The 23,786-nt window shown below is 34.2% G+C and overlaps 2 protein-coding genes across 2 annotated transcripts in view; one reads left to right on the top strand and one right to left on the bottom strand.

Annotated features, from left to right (window-relative positions):
• Positions 1–4,128: 4,128 nt before the first annotated feature.
• On the bottom strand, positions 4,129–14,435 carry LOC132546921 (dehydrogenase/reductase SDR family member 11-like). The gene is given in 8 exon segments (XM_060210646.1): positions 4,129–4,167; positions 4,968–5,033; positions 5,214–5,303; positions 6,146–6,275; positions 12,292–12,335; positions 12,338–12,388; positions 12,708–12,911; positions 14,304–14,435. Coding segments are annotated over 8 exon segments (756 nt in total).
• Positions 14,436–18,195: 3,760 nt separating this feature from the next.
• The window catches only part of LOC132546889 (glutamine-rich protein 2-like), a 47,044-nt gene continuing 41,453 nt past the window's right edge, over positions 18,196–23,786 (top strand). Inside the window, exon 1 of the mRNA XM_060210616.1 lies at positions 18,196–18,659. Within this exon, the coding sequence (XP_060066599.1) occupies positions 18,228–18,659 (432 nt within the window). The 5' untranslated portion in view covers positions 18,196–18,227. The remainder of the gene's footprint in view (positions 18,660–23,786) is intronic.

Here is a 23,786-nt window from a genome sequence, read left to right as displayed (position 1 = left end):
AGGTAAATATTACATTCAATGTTGGTCCAATAAGTAATTGATAAGATTTCCTATAACCAATATTGAGCGGAGAAAGGCATTAACCTGAAGGTTGGTTTTGATAGAGTTTTCTTTGTTTTAATACATATTCGAACCACTATGAAAAACAGGTATAGGGAATACAAGATTTACATTATGGTTTCTATAAGTGGTGATCTCATTAGGGATAGAACATGTCCAGATAAACCAACATAAGAAACCGGAATGTAAGTTTAAGAGACAATATAAATGTCAACAAGGATATATGTTTCTTTGTTTAAATACAGTCCAATTTTATAGAACATTTCAAATGAAGTATCATACGATAACAGATGCTCATTTTGGGTTTAGATAAAATCCATCTACAGTGGTGGACGCCTTACAGACATTAATTAATTGTACGTTGAAAAAAGGAAAACGTCTTTATTTGTGGATTATACCAAACATTATCGTATAAAATGTGCTGAAACTAATAAGACCGCTGTGTAAGGATGTACAATGTTGAGTAAAATAGGATGTCTGATTATTCAGATTTTAAAAATGTATTATTTCAAGGGGAAATTTGTTCGCCTCTTTTGTTCGCCCTGTAAGTGAATGACTGTCCGATAGTTGTCGATCTATTGAGATACCAAAGAATAACATGTTGTTGCTTATCTAAAGTTGGTATGTTATCTCAAACTGTTTTCTGTAGGTTGTTATCCTATTTCAAGGTTCAATACCTTCAGACCAGTAGGTATGGTTTTAATCATGGTTCAATGTCGGCAAATATGATCATAGAATGCAGTCCATTTGGCTTATAGACGACAAGTAATTTTCTGGTGTGCAGGTACAGGTTTCGTAGGTCATTGTGCTACATGCAAATCAAGGTCCACCACTCAACAACTCGTCTGATACGATAAAGTACCACTTCAAGGTCAATAACCTACACCAAGAGGCGTTATAGATTGTAGGTTGTCAAGGTTGATGTTAGCTTCGGCAGATATTTGCTATTTTTTTTCCCACACATTTTTGCATTACATAATAAGAATACCTTTCATACACCATTCACATTATATACATCTTTTCGGTTACATGTACATCTTTATTACCAACAGCATCTTCACCCATACACCACCCTTGTCATTTTCATACACATAACATAATATTAACATCTTCCTCACAATCACCTTGAAATACTATCATCATCATCATCATCATCATTTCATCATCAATTGATCATCATCATCATCATCATCATCATCATCATCATCATCGTCATCATCATCATCATCGTCATCATCATCATCAACGTCAACATCATCATCATCATCATCATCATCATCATCATCATCATCATCATCATCAACGTCAACATCATCATCATCATCATCATCATCATCATCATCATCATCATCATCATCATCATCATCATCAAGACACTGTGATAAGTATCATCAACATCACTAAGATGTAACATCTATACAGTATTTCCACACACATACACACACACATGCACACCCTCACATACATATTACAACTTAATAAGAGAGACAGCAAAAAAAAAAGATACTAGAAATCAGAAAGAGAAGGAGGGAGGGAGAGGGGGAGAGAGAGAAAGAAAGAAACAGAGAGAGAGAGAGAGGGAGATGAATGGACAGGAGATCAGACATCCATTTTAATAATTAGTCTGCTGGCTTAAATTATTAACAATATGGTATAGGATAAACTGCAGAAGCTCAAGATGGGACAAATAATCATATTCATATATACATTGTATTACACATAGATAATATGTAAATATTTTAATACATAGATTAATGATAACAGAAATTGTCACACTAGGTTAAAATAGTAAAAGTAAAACAAAAATTAACTATCTGATAATTCAATAAGTTTTTCCCATTTACTCCATTCATTTTTACATTTCAGCTGTTCACCTTCGCCTTTACTATTGGCAATGTGTTTTTGAAAAATGTAATGGTCTTTAATTGTATTAATTAAAGCATATATACTTAAAACTTTATGTAAAAACATCTTGTTTTGTAAATATAAAACTTAATAATAATCAATATTGCATTGTCTAGTCTGTTTATTGTTGAACATCTATTATTTCAAAATACACCAAAAAGGTAGCTTTGTTTATTATACTGAAATGGGATATACTGTGCATCAAACAGTGTCTCCACACTTTGCAAAAATCTCTGAGTTTCTCTGCATTCCCATGAAATATGAATTATAGTCTCTCTTTCTAGGTTACATAAACTACATATTGGATTATTTACTAATCCTATTTTAAATAAAAACGAATTTGTTGTTAAAATATTCTGAACAATCCTATATTAAAACCATTGTAATTTTGTGTTTTCAGTGGCCTTGAAAGGATTGTAATATATATTTGTCCAATCTAATTCAAAATCTTCAAATTATTCTTCCCATTTTCTCCTACCAATTGAGATAATATCATTTTTGACCATAACATTATAAAAATTCTTTGTCCTTTCATCATTTTCCATAAAAAGTAATATATTATTAGGGATAATTGGATAAATTAACAACTGGTTCTCGACATTCAGCCTCCTGTTTTGACAGCTGATATTACACCCTGATATTGAAGGAAGTTTACGTTGATATGATACTTCTCTGAAATGTATAGAAACTGACTGTACCAAAATCTTTTACTAAATCATTAATTATGGTTACACCTCTATCATACCAGGACTTGTAAAAAACTGTTTTTCCTCCAATGGTAATGCCAGTGAACATGTTAGCCTTCCTATTTTTTCCCTAGCACAATTAGTATCATTTAATTTTTTTTCCATGCTATAAAAACATGCCAGTGAACATGTTAGCCTTCCTATTTTTTCCCTAGCACAATCAGTATCATTTAATTTTTTCCATGCTCTAAAAACGTCTTTCCAGAATTTATTCTTACATTTTTCTTGCCATTCATCCATATACTCACTACCACATACAGATAACTTTTGTAAATCATTGTGTGAATTAAAAATAATTTGCCACTTGCATGTCTTTTTTAACAACCGTCTTACCCAACTAAGTTTCAAAGAATCAATAAATAATTTTACATTTACCATTTTCAGACCCCCTTCTGAATAATTTTGTGTTATGATATCTCTCTTTACTTTGTCTACTTTACTCTTCCAAAGAAAGTTAAAAAGGATAGTGTTGAGCTCTTGAAGAAACTGTTCATTAGGAGTAGGTAGAGAGGTAAATAAGTGATTAAATTGATATAATAAGAGTGACTTGATTAGGGTTATTCTCTCAATAGGCGTGAGTATTCTTCTGCTCCATGTCTTTATTAGTGATTTTAACTTAATTAACTTTTTATCAAAATTTAACTTGGGAATTTCATGCAGATTCACACTAAACTCAATTCCAAGCAATGTAAATTTAGTTCTTCCCCACTGCAGATTCAACTCTGGTAAAAAGGTTTCATCACTATAAGTTTTGTTCCCTATCCAAATAACCTGTGTTTTATCAACATTCAATTTCAAGCCAGAGATTTTTGCAAATGTGTTTAATTCAATAATGGATTCCTTTAAGGAAATTTCAGAGCCATTAAGTATCAGTGTGGTATCATCAGCATACTGAGAAATTAGAATGTGAAGGTTACCTACATCTACGACCTTAATCTTCTTGTTATTTCTTAACCTTATTCCTAAAATTTCAACACACAGAACAAAGATGTATGGGGAAATTGGGTCCCCTTGGTGGCAGCCTCTTTTGATGTGGAAAAAAAGTTGACAAGTTTCCCCTCTGATTTACAGTTGCAGTAATATTAGTATTAGATAATTTAACCCACTTTTGAATATCAGGACCAAAACCAAAATATTTCATAAGTTTATTTACAAACTCCCAAGACACAGAATCAAAGGCTTTTTCAAAATCCTGTTATTGATTATTTAGCTTTGCAGGGTGCAGTTCCAGGGAAAGATCACTCCAAAAGATGGATTTCTTTGGTAAGAAATACGACTTTCCTATGTGTAGTAAAAGTCCTCTCTAAGCACTTTAAGACTGATACACTGGTCCATATAACTTCCATTAGAAATTTAGGTAGGACCGAGTCCAATACCAAAATACTATTGTATAACAATCTTGTGAAATCCAGTTCCTTTACAATCGCTGCTCCGTTGGCCGGAATATATCATGCACCTGTAACACAAACCTCATTATTTCTACTTATTCACACCATTGTGTATAAACGTGTAAATGAATCTCACCCTTTCGTGTACTATCATGTAAACCTAATCTAAGTGGAATCTCTAGTACTAACGTGTAAATATAACCAACTCCTTTGTGTACTGACGTGTAAATATAACCAACTCCTTTGTGTACTGACGTGTAAAAATAACCAACTCCTTTGTGTACTGACGTGTAAAAATAACCAACTCTTTTGTGTACTGACGTGTAAAAATAACCAACTCCTTTGTGTACTGACGTGTAAAAATATACCAACTCTTTTGTGTAGTGACGTGTAAAAATAACCAACTCATTTGTGTACTGACGTGTGAATATAACCAACATCCTTGACATGTAGATTTAATCCACATGAATTATCTGGTCCACAACTGTGTGTACTGACGTGTAAAGCAGACCCAAACCTCGATAACTGATGTGTAAATCTAACCTACACATTCGTGTACTATGTCACGTGTAAACTTAATCAACCTTTGTGTACAAATTGATTCGCGTCTTTTACGTGTAAACCTAATCCACACATTCGTGTAAGCCTAGTATATCACTCGTGTGAAAGTGTAAACATAATTCACACTCTCGCGCACATTAAAACGAGTAAACCTAATCCACACCTTCGTGTATACTATTGTGTGCCGAGTACTTCTATTTACACCGGAACTAAATTAAAGTTTGCTTGATAAATACATGTACAAAGAATTATAAGCATGCGATGGTGCTTGATTTATGCGCAAGGTCCTAGAAGGCGAGTGATATACCTGAACGTGTCCTGGACTGTTTACAGCATAAACAATGGCGTCTACCACATCATCAGGTTCCATCGTCTATAACATATAATACAGTCATTGTTATAACCTTTATTGACCCATTAAGGCATTACTGGTGATAAAGTTCATTTTAGGTGTTTAACAAGCATTTGCAACAGAAAATAGTTATTCATGATTTCCTGTTTAATTCGTCATTTCCTGTTATACACATTAGTACAGCTACTATAGCATTGATACCTTAAATGCAGTATATATCTCTTCCTCCTTGCTCTTGTCCTTGAACATCCTAGCTACGATCTCCGTTCGGACTACACCGGGACTGATACTCTGAAATAAAGTATGAAATCTTTATATAACTGAGTGTGCATATTCAATTATCCAATGGTGGAAACTGATTGGTCACTGGTAGACACGTGACATTGTCCCTAAAGTCTTATTACATTTACATTTTGTTGCTCAATTTAATCAAAATCAATAAACGCAAAAATAGATTCTGAAGCTGGACTTCACTGAAGACGCAATACATTGTGACTCAGTTTATCAAGGTCGCGTGATTTCTGATATGTTTCGGGTATTAAATACTAAATCGGTGAATGTGACCTTTATCAAGGTCGCTAGAACCCCGACATGTATCAGTTCATGTCTGGTCTTCATGTATATCTGCGGACATCCTACAAGTATCAAGTGACTGGACACAGTGCTTCGATACTTTCGTACAGAACTCCTTTAACATTGTGACCTTTATCAAGGTCTCGGATATCCAAGATGTAATAGTACATTGTGATCAAGGTGGGCAGACTCTCGACGTACATGTCACATGCTTTAGTGCGAGTTATTGTACTTTATGACACATATGAACTATTGTTACCTTTACGAAGGTTACAATGTTTGACTTCGCTAGAACACCGCTCGTCGCCAGGTGAGACAACGTCTGATATTAGGAGGAGGAGGATGGAAAACTTGCAACCAACCGACCCAGCAAACCAAGCTAAGCTGAACTCCTAACACGTTTTATGTTACAGCTGTGACAATAAACAATATGAATGACCTCAATAGAAATTACCGTGACATCATGTAACAGCTTTAACGTTTATGGGAGTCACGTGACATTGTGACATCATCCTGTGATACATTTGACATCATATGATGCGAGTTACATCTGTACGTACCGTGACCCTGATGTGTGATTTGAGGTCATTGAGTTCCTGTCTCAGACATTCCGTCAATGCCGTAACCATGAACTTGGTAGCAGTGTAGAAATGTTCAGGACTACTGTGGATAATTCGATGACCAGACATACTACAAAGCAGAGAGCAAAAGTTAAAAATAATATATAAGTACTTAAAAGTATTCAAAATATTGGCGACAGAAAGTAACAGTCTTAACACACAGTAAACGTACTATTGTATATTGTACAAAACCGCGCCAGTTACAGTAAACGTACTATTGTATATTGTACAAAACCGCGCCAGTTACAGTAAACGTACTATTGTATATTGTACAAAACCGCGTCAGTTACAGTAAACGCACTACTGTATATTATATAAAACCGCGTCAGTTACAGTATCCTTACTATTGTATATTTAATGATACCGCTACAGTTACAGTAAACGTACTATTGTATATTGTACAAAACCGCGTCAGTTACAGTAAACGCACTACTGTATATTGTACAAAACCGCGTCAGTTACAGTAAACGTACTGTTGTATATTGAATGATACCGCGTCAGTTACAGTAAACGTACTATTGTATATTGTATAAAACCGCGTCAGTTACAGTAAACGTACTATTGTATATTATATAAAACCGCATCAGTTACAGTAAACGTACTATTGTATATTGTATAATACCGCATCAGTTACAGTAAACGTACTATTGTATATTGTATAAAACCGCATCAGTTACAGTAAACGTACTATTGTATATTGTATAAAACCGCATCAGTTACAGTAAACGTACTATTGTATATTATATAAAACCGCGTCAGTTACAGTAAACGTACTATTGTATATTGTATAAAGCCACGCCAGTTACAGTAAACGTACTATTGTATATTGTATAAAACCGCATCAGTTACAGTAAACGTACTATTGTATATTGTATAAAACCGCATCAGTTACAGTAAACGTACTATTGTATATTATATAAAACCGCGTCAGTTACAGTAAACGTACTATTGTATATTGTATAAAGCCACGCCAGTTACAGTAAACGTACTATTGTATATTGTATAAAACCGCATCAGTTACAGTAAACGTACTATTGTATATTATATAAAACCGCGTCAGTTACAGTAAACGTACTATTGTATATTGTATAAAGCCACGCCAGTTACAGTAAACGTACTATTGTATATTGTACAAAACCGCGCCAGTTACAGTAAACGTACTATTGTATATTGTACAAAACCGCGTCAGTTACAGTAAACGCACTACTGTATATTATATAAAACCGCGTCAGTTACAGTATCCTTACTATTGTATATTGAATGATACCGCGTCAGTTACAGTAAACGTACTATTGTATATTGTATAAAACCGCATCAGTTACAGTAAACGTACTATTGTATATTATATAAAACCGCGTCAGTTACAGTAAACGTACTATTGTATATTGTATAAAGCCACGCCAGTTACAGTAAACGTACTATTGTATATTGTATAAAACCGCATCAGTTACAGTAAACGTACTATTGTATATTGAATGATACCGCGTCAGTTACAGTAAACGTACTATTGTATATTGTATAAAACCGCATCAGTTACAGTAAACGTACTATTGTATATTACATAAAGCCACGCCAGTTACAGTAAACGTACTATTGTATATTGTATAAAGCCACGCCAGTTACAGTAAACGTACTATTGTATATTGTATAAAACCGCGTCAGTTACAGTAAACGTACTATTGTATATTGTATAAAACCGCATCAGTTACAGTAAACGTACTATTGTATATTATATAAAACCGCGTCAGTTACAGTAAACGTACTATTGTATATTGTATAAAGCCACGCCAGTTACAGTAAACGTACTATTGTATATTGTATAAAACCGCGTCAGTTACAGTATCCGTACTATTGTATATTGTATAAAACCGCATCAGTTACAGTAAACGTACTATTGTATATTATATAAAACCGCGTCAGTTACAGTAAACGTACTATTGTATATTATATAAAACCGCGTCAGTTACAGTAAACGTACTATTGTATATTATATAAAACCGCGTCAGTTACAGTAAAAGTACTATTGTATATTATATAAAACCGCGTCAGTTACAGTAAACGTACTATTGTATATTATATAAAACCGCGTCAGTTACAGTAAACGTACTATTGTATATTATATAAAACCGCGTCAGTTACAGTAAACGTACTATTGTATATTATATAAAACCGCGTCAGTTACAGTATCCTTACTATTGTATATTGAATGATACCGCGTCAGTTACAGTAAACGTACTATTGTATATTGTATAAAACCGCATCAGTTACAGTAAACGTACTGTTGTATATTATATAAAACCGCGTCAGTTACAGTAAACGTACTATTGTATATTGTATAAAGCCACGCCAGTTACAGTAAACGTACTATTGTATATTGTATAAAGCCACGCCAGTTACAGTAAACGTACTATTGTATATTGTATAAAACCGCGTCAGTTACAGTAAACGTACTATTGTATATTATATAAAACCGCGTCAGTTACAGTATCCGTACTATTGTATATTATATAATACCGCGTCAGTTACAGTATCCTTACTATTGTATATTGAATGATACCGCGTCAGTTACAGTAAACGTACTATTGTATATTGTATAATACCGCGTCAGTTACAGTATCCTTACTATTGTATATTGTATAAAACCGCATCAGTTACAGTAAACGTACTATTGTATATTGTATAAAGCCACGCCAGTTACAGTAAACGTACTATTGTATATTGTATAAAACCGCATCAGTTACAGTAAACGTACTATTGTATATTGTATAAAACCGCATCAGTTACAGTAAACGTACTATTGTATATTATATAAAACCGCGTCAGTTACAGTAAACGTACTATTGTATATTGTATAAAGCCACGCCAGTTACAGTAAACGTACTATTGTATATTGTATAAAACCGCATCAGTTACAGTAAACGTACTATTGTATATTGTATAAAACCGCATCAGTTACAGTAAACGTACTATTGTATATTATATAAAACCGCGTCAGTTACAGTAAACGTACTATTGTATATTGTATAAAGCCACGCCAGTTACAGTAAACGTACTATTGTATATTGTATAAAACCGCATCAGTTACAGTAAACGTACTATTGTATATTATATAAAACCGCGTCAGTTACAGTAAACGTACTATTGTATATTGTATAAAGCCACGCCAGTTACAGTAAACGTACTATTGTATATTGTACAAAACCGCGCCAGTTACAGTAAACGTACTATTGTATATTGTACAAAACCGCGTCAGTTACAGTAAACGCACTACTGTATATTATATAAAACCGCGTCAGTTACAGTATCCTTACTATTGTATATTGAATGATACCGCGTCAGTTACAGTAAACGTACTATTGTATATTGTATAAAACCGCATCAGTTACAGTAAACGTACTATTGTATATTATATAAAACCGCGTCAGTTACAGTAAACGTACTATTGTATATTGTATAAAGCCACGCCAGTTACAGTAAACGTACTATTGTATATTGTATAAAACCGCATCAGTTACAGTAAACGTACTATTGTATATTGAATAATACCGCGTCAGTTACAGTAAACGTACTATTGTATATTGTATAAAACCGCATCAGTTACAGTAAACGTACTATTGTATATTACATAAAACCGCGTCAGTTACAGTAAACGTACTATTGTATATTGTATAAAGCCACGCCAGTTACAGTAAACGTACTATTGTATATTGTATAAAACCGCGTCAGTTACAGTATCCGTACTATTGTATATTGTATAAAACCGCATCAGTTACAGTAAACGTACTATTGTATATTATATAAAACCGCGTCAGTTACAGTAAACGTACTATTGTATATTATATAAAACCGCGTCAGTTACAGTAAACGTACTATTGTATATTATATAAAACCGCGTCAGTTACAGTAAAAGTACTATTGTATATTATATAAAACCGCGTCAGTTACAGTAAACGTACTATTGTATATTATATAAAACCGCGTCAGTTACAGTAAACGTACTATTGTATATTATATAAAACCGCGTCAGTTACAGTAAACGTACTATTGTATATTATATAAAACCGCGTCAGTTACAGTATCCTTACTATTGTATATTGAATGATACCGCGTCAGTTACAGTAAACGTACTATTGTATATTGTATAAAACCGCATCAGTTACAGTAAACGTACTGTTGTATATTATATAAAACCGCGTCAGTTACAGTAAACGTACTATTGTATATTGTATAAAGCCACGCCAGTTACAGTAAACGTACTATTGTATATTGTATAAAACCGCATCAGTTACAGTAAACGTACTATTGTATATTGAATGATACCGCGTCAGTTACAGTAAACGTACTATTGTATATTGTATAAAACCGCATCAGTTACAGTAAACGTACTATTGTATATTACATAAAACCGCGTCAGTTACAGTAAACGTACTATTGTATATTGTATAAAGCCACGCCAGTTACAGTAAACGTACTATTGTATATTGTATAAAACCGCGTCAGTTACAGTAAACGTACTATTGTATATTATATAAAACCGCGTCAGTTACAGTATCCGTACTATTGTATATTATATAATACCGCGTCAGTTACAGTATCCTTACTATTGTATATTGAATGATACCGCGTCAGTTACAGTAAACGTACTATTGTATATTGTATAATACCGCGTCAGTTACAGTATCCTTACTATTGTATATTGTATAAAACCGCGTAAGTTACAGTAAACGTACTATTGTATATCATATAATACCGCGTCAGTTACAGTAAACGTACTATTGTATATTGTATAAAACCACGTCAGTTACAGTAAACGTACTATTGTATATCATATAATACCGCGTCAGTTACAGTATCCGTACTATTGTATATTGTATAATACCGCATCAGTTACAGTAAACGTACTATTGTATATCATATAATACCGCGTCAGTTACAGTATCCTTACTATTATATATTGAATGATACCGCGTCAGTTACAGTAAACGTACTATTGTATAATACCGCGTCAGTTACAGTATCCTTACTATTGTATATTGTATAAAACCGCGTAAGTTACAGTAAACGTACTATTGTATATCATATAATACCGCGTCAGTTACAGTAAACGTACTATTGTATATTGTATAAAACCACGTCAGTTACAGTAAACGTACTATTGTATATCATATAATACCGCGTCAGTTACAGTAAACGTACTATTGTATATTATATAATACCGCGTCAGTTACAGTATCCGTACTATTGTATATTGTATAAAGCCGCGTCAGTTACAGTAAACGTACTATTGTATATTGTATAATACCGCGTCAGTTACAGTATCCGTACTATTGTATATTGTATAATACCGCGTCAGTTACAGTAAACGTACTATTGTATATTGTATAATACCGCATCAGTTACAGTATCCGTACTATTGTATATTGTATAATACCGCATCAGTTACAGTAAACGTACTATTGTATATTGTATAATACCGCGTCAGTTACAGTAAACGTACTATTGTATATTGTATAATACCGCGTCAGTTACAGTATCCGTACTATTGTATATTGTATAATACCGCATCAGTTAAAGTAAACGTACTATTGTATATTGTATAAAGCCAAGCCAGTTACAGTAAACGTACTATTGTTTATTGTATAAAACCACGTCAGTTACAGTAAACGTACTATTGTATATTGTATAAAACCGCGTCGGTTACAGTATCCGTACTATTGTATATTGTATAATACCGCATCAGTTAAAGTAAACGTACTATTGTATATTGTATAAAGCCACGCCAGTTACAGTAAACGTACTATTGTTTATTGTATAAAACCACGTCAGTTACAGTAAACGTACTATTGTATATTGTATAAAACCGCGTCGGTTACAGTAAACGTACTATTGTATATTATATAATACCGCGTCAGTTACAGTATCCGTACTATTGTATATTGTATAATACCGCATCAGTTACAGTAAACGTACTATTGTATATTGTATAATACCGCATCAGTTACAGTAAACGTACTATTGTACATTTTATAATAACATGTCAATGCGCATTATTGTTATTGAATAACATCACAACACACTATCTGTACCTATTGAGAAGAACGAGGTGACCATCATCCACTCCTTTCTCTCTCTCATCTGTTTGACAGCCTCTCTGGAGCATATTGCCAGGCCAAGTACATTCACCTGAGTTTAAAGTGACCAAGCTAATTAATAGTCACTTGTGCTGAAAGGAGTATTAAGGTATCATTTTGGTTGATGGTTAGCTTTTCTGTGACAAAATTACCAGTACACATATGATTGTATAATGTCAGGTGACAATCATATATATAAGAAACGCTAAAAGAAACCCTATACATGTAACCACGGGCTTAGATTTATATCGATGGCCTTGATGTAACTAAGTTCAGTTGTCATGGCTACAAAGATCCAGTAACACAACGTGTGACAACAAACAATTTTATCTAACAGCTGATTCCTTGAGACATTTAGTACATATACCTACGTCCAACATCTCCCTCCATTGTTGTGTATCGCCGGTCAGAATGGGGGCGTCGTGGGACAGGCCGGCATTGCAGACACAAATGTCCACGCCTCCAAAGTCAGCCTTGACCTTCGCGAACATGGCCAGCATCTCATCCTCCTTGGAGACATCACATTTAATGGCCGTTAGAGAACCCTTCTCTGTCTTTAACTCATCGGCTAGGTCCTGTGTATGAACAAATATTACGGTATAGCAATGTCCCTTATATACAGAATAATGACCCTTATCTGTTATTACACTTGAATATCAATATTGACGGAACACTCGTGATATCGATCTTATAAAACGATTTCAACGAGAAAGATGTTAACAAATGTATTTTCATGACCTCTCTGTCTTACAACGATTGACGAGTGGACACTGTCGAGACAATAATGTGACGTCATTTATGACATTCAAACATGATCATTAGCTGATGTTATAGAAACAAACGGAAACGAAGCGAAGGTTAGATGAGTGGTAGTTTTACTACATCTTTGATGCATAGACTTTTAAAAATTATTTAAATGTGTTTATTCAAAGTTTTGTATGTAGTTTATGATAGGTGTACCTGATAAAAAGTAGCAACCAATTCAAGTTTGCGATGTCTCGTCACCAAACGTGATTCCACGACAACCAAAATAATATTACAGTGTACCGAACGAAATTTAATTTAGAAAGTCAACAAATGGAAAATGGTTTATCGCTAAATGTGATCAAATTCACTCGTGTCACTTTTATTTGAATAATTGCAATGGCGCGTCGACGGCCGGTGCCTTCTTAGGTGAAACTACTTGAAAGTACTGTAAACTGTAAACAAATATGTCAAAAACATGTACAGACATTTTTTATTTGAAACAGACAAAAACTATAAAATAATAACGTCTAATTAGATAATGTGTTGTACCTATTTTGCAAAAAAGACAATCGTTTTCGTGGTCGCAAAACGGTATGTTGTAATGGCTTTATATTTGGCTGTCGCTCCTTCAAAGGAGCGTGTCAGCCTGTGATTAGTAAGGTTTGCTGAAACCCGCCCCAGACAAGTCAAATTACTTCACTTCTGCCTTCGATTTCGCTATGATTTCATAGCGAAATCGAAGGCAGAAGTGAAGTAATTTGACATGTCCCAGGCCACTAGATTATCGAGGACGCAAGAAGTCAGGTTGCCTCCAACAGTAAGACCACTAGCTCACTTCAGTTCAGGACATCGAAAGTGATTAATCAAGAAAAGTTGAAAAATAAGTTGTTGCTTAATTTACTTTTAAGTACTTTTCACTGTAAGAAGGGAAGAAAGCATTTGGGAAAAAATGGAATGATTTATACCCGACCTATCCGATCCCTGGAAATTCGAGAATAATTCATATCTTTAAATATATCGGATCTCCATCGGTATGATATTTTCATGAAGCCTTCCAAATGTGTGCGTGTGATTTTTTTTTTAAAAAAAGATAATGCTTTGAGAAGAAAAACGAACAAAAATTATTATCATTATTATTTGTGTACAAGTTGCTTCTCTAACACTAAATTATCTTAGATATATCATGTATCATCTTAGGCCGAGGCCTAGATCTAACTTACCTGAACTTTCTGTACGTTTCGCGCACAGCCAATAACTTTCATGCCATATTGGATAAGTTTTCTGGCGATAGCAGCTCCTATGCCGACCGAAGCACCCGTGATAAGGGCTACATGTCCATTCCAGCGCTCCATCACTACACCGACGTATAGGTATCTGAAATTTGTACCTTGAACTCTCCCTATCTTCAGGATTAGAATAGAATGCTATGACTGTGTGCGTATTTCAACGTGTATATCATATGGTTAAACATATCTCACCAGACTGTACGAATCGTAGAACAGAAGAGACAATATATAACATTTTTATCCCCCGCTTTCACCGAACCGGGGGATATTAATTTGGGTTCGTCCGTCCGTCCGTCTGTCTGTCTGTCACAATTTCGTTTCCGTGTTCTAACTTCCCAAAATATCATCCAATTTGGGTGAAACTTGGTTAGCAGATGCATCTTTGGGTCATTAAGACTGAGTTTGACTATCAGTGTCATCTGTTAATGATTATGCATACTAATGAGGTATCCTTTGATTTCATTGGTCGGCTCTTTTCCGTGCTCTAACTTCCCTAAATATAATCCGATTTAGATGAAACTTGGTCAGCAGCAGATGCATATTAGGGCACATAAGACTGAGTTCAGCAATTAGCATCGTCTGTTAATATCTATACATACTAATTAGGTATCCTTTCATTCCATTGATCGGTCAGTTTTTGTGCTCTAACTTTCCTAAATATAATCTGATTTAGATGTATCTAGAAGTCCCACAAATATTATCAGTTTATCATTAAACTTAGCACCAGAGTTAGGATCCATATATTTATAAAGAAAAACAATGTTTTTACTGGTAAATTTCTTTCCAATTATTTTAAAAGTTATCAAACTTAGCAACAGGATTCAGCATATTAAGGGCTCAGCCGAATGTGTGATAGGGCTCAGTAATCTACAAAGCATTATGAAATGTTTGCTCCTACCCTACCTAAGAATTTACTTACAATATGTTTGGAAAGCGGGGGATATACATTCCATGAATTTGCTTGTTTCTATATTGCAACAGATTCGATCAGGAAAGAAAAGATATCATTGCCGAATTTAAAATAATAAAAATATATCAATCAAACAGATTTTGAAATCACGTGAAAATGAAAGACTATTGCATTGACCGCTAGTTGAATTCCTGAGAAAAATTGACTACTTAGACTAAATATATATAAAAAAAAAAAAAACACCAGAAAGGCCGAAGGGAGGCAACTCCCAAACATCACAAACCTACACAACATCATACACAACAGGTAGGATCCTCAGGATAGCCAGGGAGAGTGTACCAGAGATAATTACTACTATCCCTCTCATTTATTGATACATTCTGATACCTCATGAGGTATTTGGTGTCCTCCACTGTGCCCCACCCCAACATTCACATTTGTTAAATAATCTGAAACCGTACAAATAAATAAAACAACACACAGAAGTAAACACGCTCCTTCAAATATTTGTTAAAAAATGATTAAATAGAAAGAAAAAATACACAAACAACGTCCTCATTTAAGGCCCGACGGCCAGTAAAGTTTAAGCATAATGGGAACCTCCGGGCACAACGGTCATGGACTGGTTTGCAGTCAGATTCGGGTCTTGTACCCTGGCTTGTAGCATATGGAACCCTGCGAGTTAGGACAATAGGGATAAACAGTTCTCGATAATTAATATACACAACTGTTTATTCAACCCTGGGTATGGGCTCTAAAAACTCGAAATCTAAAATCTAATATAATTAAACTCAACACACAACTACACATACAATACAACACACAAACATACAAACCAAATAAACAGAATACAAGACCTCCCCCGTCACCATACCCCACTACCACCCTATCTCAAACCCTATTTAAATAGTACTTCTACACAAATTGCGGGTTGTATATAATAGTATGTAGTTTAGATTAGACAACTTAATCGCTCTCTATCTATACTCAAATGTAACTAGTTAGAATTAACTCACTATTCTTACTAAACACATAAAAAACATGATCTATCTGTCTCCAAAATATTAAATCTATCTTAGTCTATCACAACACTTTCCTCTTCAACTTAACTTATCATGCCGAAACCTATCATAACCCTTCTAAATCAGCACAAAAATCACACAATAATATAACTTTAAAAGTCCTCGTAGTGAACAGATATATGCAGAAGGAATGGAGTGGAATCGCAGAAAGCAATAGACATTTTGTAAAGTGATGAAGAAGCTTAGACAATATGACTGGAAAGGTTTTCAAGGCGTGACAACAAAAATACAAGTGTTAATTATAATGTTAATTATAATTTCACCTGCAACGCACTAACAACAATCTATACTCCGGCAGATGGGACTTTAAACGGTGGCTCGTGTGGAATTGTCCACTCTCGCGCGCTAAAGATCCCTCTGAGACTTCTGACATGCTCTAACGGCTAGAGTTAGGTCAAGGCAATATTAGGCCCTGGAGCCGTCTTCTAAGACTAGTATAATCAAATGATCACAGCTACAGACGGTTCCATCCCAGTGAGGAGGATGCAGGTCGCCGAACCATGTCGCCAGAACACTGGCGTTCGTCGACGAGACGATACCCGAACACGGGAGGAGTCACGAAAAACCTGTCAACCAACCAAGCCTATCAAATGTCCATATGATAAAATGGCGTTTAATTCTTTACCTTTTGATATCAGATATATGAAACGAATCCGACTTTTATGTTTCATTTTTGAGCTTCCCTAATCATTGGTAAAGATGGGGTAAGTTATTTCATCTTTCCGACGTATCGAAGTCAGTTTCCGAGCATAAACCTATTTTTTACGTCAAGATCATGACTTTACTGGCTATGTAGATGCATTTCTCTTTTTATAATTTTTTTCGGTGGAGCGATAAAAACATGTCTTTCTATCGATTGGGCACACGTCATAAGTGAAGAAAAAGAAAATGAAAAAACAAACGAGAGAGAGAGAGAGAGAGAGAGAGAGAGAGAGAGAGAGAGAGAGAGAGAGAGATAGAGAGAGAGAGAGAGAGAAAGACATATATGCTTTCGGTTTAACTTGTCCCGCCGATTAAAAAATATCAACAATCAGCAATGTAAAAGGCCTGCTAAAAAAATAGTTGAAAACAAAAATATTTCAGAAAGTTTTCCGACACAAAGTGAATTTTCCATTTTTATTTTGAAGAAAATAAGAAAGTAATGTTTTCTTTGTACTGGCATGGCGAAGTTTACGGTATAGATACATGTGTTTCTAATCTGTGTGTAGTTAGTTCAAACTGATTGTCGTTTGGATATTCTTTATACAGTTCATCCGTTTTCTCAGGTACTGTGATGTATGTAATGACGAGTCACCTCCCTTGCATTTAATTATGTACCTATTGCGTCGCGCTAAATAACACGTTCTGGTTCATGATGTGAGTGCTAGGTGAACAGTACTATCAAGTTTGACTACAAGGTATTATTTTAAAAATTATTTCACGTTAAACGCTGGTTTTCTGAAGTTAACGCATCACGTGTTCTGCGGTACAAAAGTAAGCTCTTCAGCTTTATGTTGTCATGAGCAACGACAGTCAATGCGTCAAAGCACCGCTTCACTAAAACATAGTTCGCGATATGTATAGGCCTTGCAACATTTTCAATGTGATTTCTTCTGGAAAACCTTGACTGAAATTTTATCCATATCATTTGATAATTTGTATTTATGTTTACAGATGATATTTAATGACTTGTACTTATTTCATATTCTTTTGACCGGAAGTTACGGCGCAATAATCTTATTCCTACTGTAAACAGTAAAGAGTAAATCATGGTCTATACTGATGGTTTGGGTAACGATGTGATCCAGGACATTTAACTGCTGACTGGAGTGTTAAAACTCTTTTATACTTTCCGGCTGTCGCTCGTCGGTTACAGAATCAGCCAAGATGCCGACAAAAGTGTTGTTACCACAAATGGTTGATCTAGCCCTGGGTACACCAGAAATAGGGGCTGTAAACTTCAACGTTCTTCATTCATTGCTTCATGCGATGTTGAAGAAACTGAAAATAACTGATTCAACTGCGGAATTAAATGAATTAGATTTATTGTCACGACGTGAGAAGTCAAGTCTAAGTGACTTGGATAGTGGTATTTCCACATATTCTGAGGATGGCACAAGTGAAAGCGGCAAAACAAGCGGTACTCCTTACCATCAACTTGAGCTGAAAGTTGCAAAATTGAGCATGCAGATGGAACAGTTGAATTCAATTCCGTCAAATAGCGACCTGATAGATAGGTCTGACAGACCTATCTCAGAAATGTGGCAATATATGCAGCTTAAAAAGAAAGTAGATGCAAATACAGATGGTGTCGATAAGGTAAGACTAAACTAGAAGTGATTTTTAGTTACAGTATTGACCGTACAATTAAACACCAGTAATAAAAATGTAAGTAATTACTAAATTCAAAATTTTAATAGCTTAAATTAATTTTCCAAAGAAGCCATACTTTGTATTACATACATTGGTGTAATATCAATTATAGACCAATTATAAATGAGTAACACGAAATCGATATTTGAATGCAATCCTTAAAATTCTAATAGGATAATCTGGTATTAACCACAGTCTGATGAACTTTTGGGTGAAGTACAAAATTGTAATTACAAAGTTAAGCTATTTTAATAGCTTACAGCACTGTCTAATGTTATAGAGGGTACCAATCAATGTTTCTATACCTGGAGGTTTTGGTAATAGCAAACCTGTGTATTTTACATGGTATAGTTTTCCAATGTGATACACTTAAACATCAATTGAAACTGATACTTCAGGCCTCCAATTGTGATTGTCCCAAATGTAAATTATCAAAAAACAAACTGAGCGCTGAATTATGAATAAAGAAATTGTGTCTGTTATTACAAAGCAAACATTCATCTTCATTTTACATGGAAAGAGTAAAAAAATAAATAACTCAGGTAAACATTTTGTCAAACTGCAATGTTATTTCATAAGAAAACCCCTCAAAAATAGTATAATCTTTATAGCATACACAAATTCAAAATTATATTTTTGGAGGCAGCTGAAAAAGAATTGCTGGCTTACAAATGTTTCATTGAAATTTAAAATAGTAAAGTAATCATAATGTAATCGGTGTTCAGTACTGACATTTTCTCAGGGGTTACATCACTGCTAGTGAAAGTAATGCTAAGTAATATTACTGAGTCCCAACACAGGTGTCAACGTAACAGAGGTCATTATTGGGACCCTAGCTCACTCATCTGATGCTCAACCAAACGATCATAAGAGAAATTCTCTCTATCTGAGGAGTATTTAACCAGGGTTACATACTCCCCCTCCAGAGAATAACTTGTCTTGAGTTTCCAGAGTTTACAAAGATGCTTGTGAATGTAGCACTTAGTATTATTCTGAAGTCCCTACATGGGTGCCAATGTAACAGAGGTCATTATTTGTTTCCTCTGCTAGCATTTGAACCTTTGACCCCAAGTTTACTAGTCTGATGCTCAAATGATCAAGCTAAAGAGGAGTTCTCCCTAGCATAGCAACTATGGGTAGTATTTACCAGGGTTACATTTGGATAAACAGAAAAATTGAATTGGTGATGTCTGAGAAATCTATTTATAGCTATATGTATTCCACATGAGCTTTGGGTGATGAACTTGCCAAAGTTGAAAACATCAGTTAATAAATTATTCTTATGCTCTAGATTGTAAATTGATTTACATTAAAATGCTGATCAATAAATGAACAATTGCTGGTTTCTCTGTTTGATAGTATATAGTTGGGAACATTTATCATATATTATTTTAGTTTCGGTAAAATTTATAGAAATGTCATTAGTAAAGATTATGTTGATGTACTAAAGGCTAGATCCTCCACTAGACACAGGTGGCTGGTCTAAGCCATATTGTAGGATGAAATGATAGAGATATAATTGCTAGCTGACATTCATTCTTAATGCTTTCTATTTTAATCAAATTTTAAGATTTTTTTGGTCATTTAATAAGATCATTTTTTTTGTGATATTCTGTGATATTCTGCTGAATTCTAGACAATATTTCAAATTGATGGTATATAAATTAAATTACTGTAAATAGCCAGGTATAAAACAATTGAAATACCTGTCTTGATTTGCAAACTTGGTCATAGATATGGAAGAATCTATATTCCCCTCCATCCATGTTTAGTACTGGCCTGCTGTGGCATATCTACATGGCCTTCTTGACCATTCACCCTAAAAGGTTTGTATACACTGTAAAGGGCCAGTACTAAACAGGGATGAGGAAGATCAAAGAATCTCTCACATCTATAACCAAGTGTACTCTGATAAATATGATCTTGTAGTCATTGCAACGTCACACCTAAATCTTCTACTGGTTGTGTTTTAATGAGAACTTCTATTCTGTTTACAATTTTTTTGTTATAGAATGAAAGGTAGTTCATTGGAAATTAAATGTAGTGTTTTAACAGCCCAGAGGTCTGAATTGTTCTTTTTACTTGGAACTTTACAGGAGCTGTGGTAGCTCAGTAGAGAGCCAGGGTATGAGCTATGTTCAGATAAAAATCCCAAGTACATGGTTCAACACTTCTACCCATAGCGATCTATATTTCTCGAGAAGTTGAGAAATATACTGATCTGTGATGTTGCCTGGTTGTAGTTACAGGGGCATAAGAATTGTGCCTGCTGTCCCCATTACATGATTGATGGTATGCAACACTGGCCTTTCAAATGTTATTCAGTGAGGTAGACACCAGCTACTGCATGGAGACCTTGCCTCAAAATGACCTTGGCTGGTCACTCTGACTGAAAACAAGATACATTTTAATTTTAATTGAAATGAATCCAACCTACATATGTGCAGTGTAAATTAAATTGGCATTAAGTTAAAGTATCACTGACATCTGCTACACTAAACTGGGATTTTTTAAATTTAGATATTTGAGTAGTCCTGGCCCCACTTGTATAAAATATCTCAATTTCAGATTTCCTCAAGCCCAGATTTTCCTCAGCTAATATCTCCTTGAAAATATCTTGTATGAAAATTCCTCAAGGAATTTCAGGACATCCTAGCCGATGACTTCCTCCTGTTCCTTGAGAAAATTTTATACAAGCCGTTTTTGAGGAGATATCAGCAGAGGAGATGTTTTATACAAGTGGAGCCTGGACTCATGATTTTCCAGTGGGACTCACTCCAATCTTGAGGAATGGTATTCTGGACTTACCTGAAAAAATCCTCGATAAATAAGGTCCAATGCACAGTGATGTGTCATAATATACAGTACATTAATAAAAAAAGAAACAATGATTAAAAATTCAGTTGGGTTTAAAGGAATGATTGACTGAAGTCACCTTCTTATTTTATGTAGATTTTATATAAGAAATCCTTTGACATCTATTTACCTGGTTAAAAAAAAAAACCTTAAAAAGTTGTTTTTGTGTGTATTTCAAAACAAGGTTAATTTTTCTAATAAACTGGATCTTGTGCCACCTGTTTCGACTGGCTTATTTCCAAGTATTTCCGTAATAATCACAAGACTGTATGCAGCTAGAAAGTGCAGTTTTACTGTAGAAACCATCCGTCTTAAATACCATACTTTTCAATTATATCTTTCATGAAAGAAAGCTAAATGTGATCCGTACTGGTTGGTTGAAGTCGAGAAATGTTTCGGTTTGTTGGTACAGCCAGGTTTGAATCAATGGAAGTGTTGTTGGGGCTATCAATACATATTTGTTAGTTGATGTCTTACTGAGTAGCACTGTGTCGCTGTAGGTATGTGGTAACCCTGTCTACTGACTGTTATGTGGGTGGTTACCGTTAAACAACATACCTTTCTAAAGGGTGTGTTACAACAAGATTATATCTGTATAACTTTTCAACCAGGGTATGATAAAATTTTCTTTCATAACTTTAAAATGATTTCTCTATCTGGGAAATAAAAATGCTGCCATAAGTCTTCAAAACCAATTTATAAAACTTAGTGATGAAGAAAAATTTAATTGAGAACACTTATACAAATATAGATTTTATGTGATTTAGAATAATTTTACTGAAATGCAAAGTGATTAGTGTATACTTTTAAGTCATAAATGTATTTATAAAGATAAGGCTGTTTAGAAGATTTGTTATCTAAAGGGTACAAAGTCTGCTACTTCATTCAAAATGTTGCCAGAAATTTAAAAGATCCCATATGACTGCAATTCATAAATCTTTATGTCATTGAACACAGTTATGAGCTCATTCAGTACTGGACTGCTTTGTTATTCAAAAAAATTATCTAAGCAGCAAAAATAAATCAGAAAGTATAAATTGTAATTAGATAAAATCCATTTCTGCAAATTATACTGGATTTTTACACTTCTACATTCAGGTATACGTAAATGTATATGGTATTTCAGGATACTGACATTTCAGTTCACCTCATTTTTATTATTCCATTAGTTTTTCCAACTTGTTAGTAACTGTCGACAACAGATATGGGAAGGATCATAGAGGGAGTGTCATATAGGGAGGGTCAGTCCATTTTTCTCATATATAGTACATTGTGATACAATTACTAACAAATTATAGCGTACTGGCGGAAATAAGCTTTTAAAGACATTGAGGTGATTGGTATTGATGATCTGATTCTCACTATAAAGAAAATAAAATGTTCTTTTTTCATACTTCTAACAAAAGTCCTGATTTTAACAGTAAAAAGAAGAAAACTATTCCAAATGCTTTTCATTTTCACTTAATACAAAATAGTCTGTTTTCTTGAATTACTGCTAATAATTATTTTGGACTAACATTAAAAATGACTTTTAAATTTAGAACTGATTGAAAATTTTGTTAAGTGTGTTGTGTGCAAATCTCCCTTATTGGATGCCAAAGTCCCTTGAAATAATAGTCTCTGTTGTTGGTCTCAGAAAATATATGGCATTATCACATTTGATATGTAGCTTTGCTTTGGTTTTTGCATGGGCATATCAACACTTTCACATATCATCAAACCAATAATCATGCTTTATGAACATGCATGCTATGTGAGATATATTTCTTATTAAAGAAACTTGTTGATCTTGTGTGGTAAAGTGCATGTTCATTACAATGGTGATGCAGTATAACAAATTTCATTTTACAGGTCTTTGACAGGGTATATGTATAGTTCTAGTACCAATGGCTTTCTGTATATTTTTGGTATATTGTACTACAGTGTCTTCAATTTATTAACAATTAAACTGTTTCTGTAAATTAAGGAATTGTAATAGAATTCTTCACACCAAGTGTTAACCTATTCTGTAGGCCAATATAAATGATCAGAATTCAACTTTAAATTGCGTTTACTATCAATTAATCTAATGTGTTGTCTATGTCTCTATTGGATTTAAATGTACCCTACAGCACATACACAAGTGAACATTAACACTCTGGGAAATAACCATGTCAGCGAGACTTCAACCATTTATTGTGAATTGTTGACAGTGACCGGCCCATCGGTTTTGTGTAG

The sequence above is a fragment of the Ylistrum balloti genome, unplaced genomic scaffold, assembly GCF_031769215.1.
Source record: "Ylistrum balloti isolate Yb309-2 unplaced genomic scaffold, AGI_CSIRO_Ybal_v1 Utg369920, whole genome shotgun sequence".
In the NCBI taxonomy this organism is placed as follows: Eukaryota; Metazoa; Mollusca; class Bivalvia; order Pectinida; family Pectinidae; genus Ylistrum; species Ylistrum balloti.
This window is presented reverse-complemented; position numbering and strand designations above follow the sequence as displayed.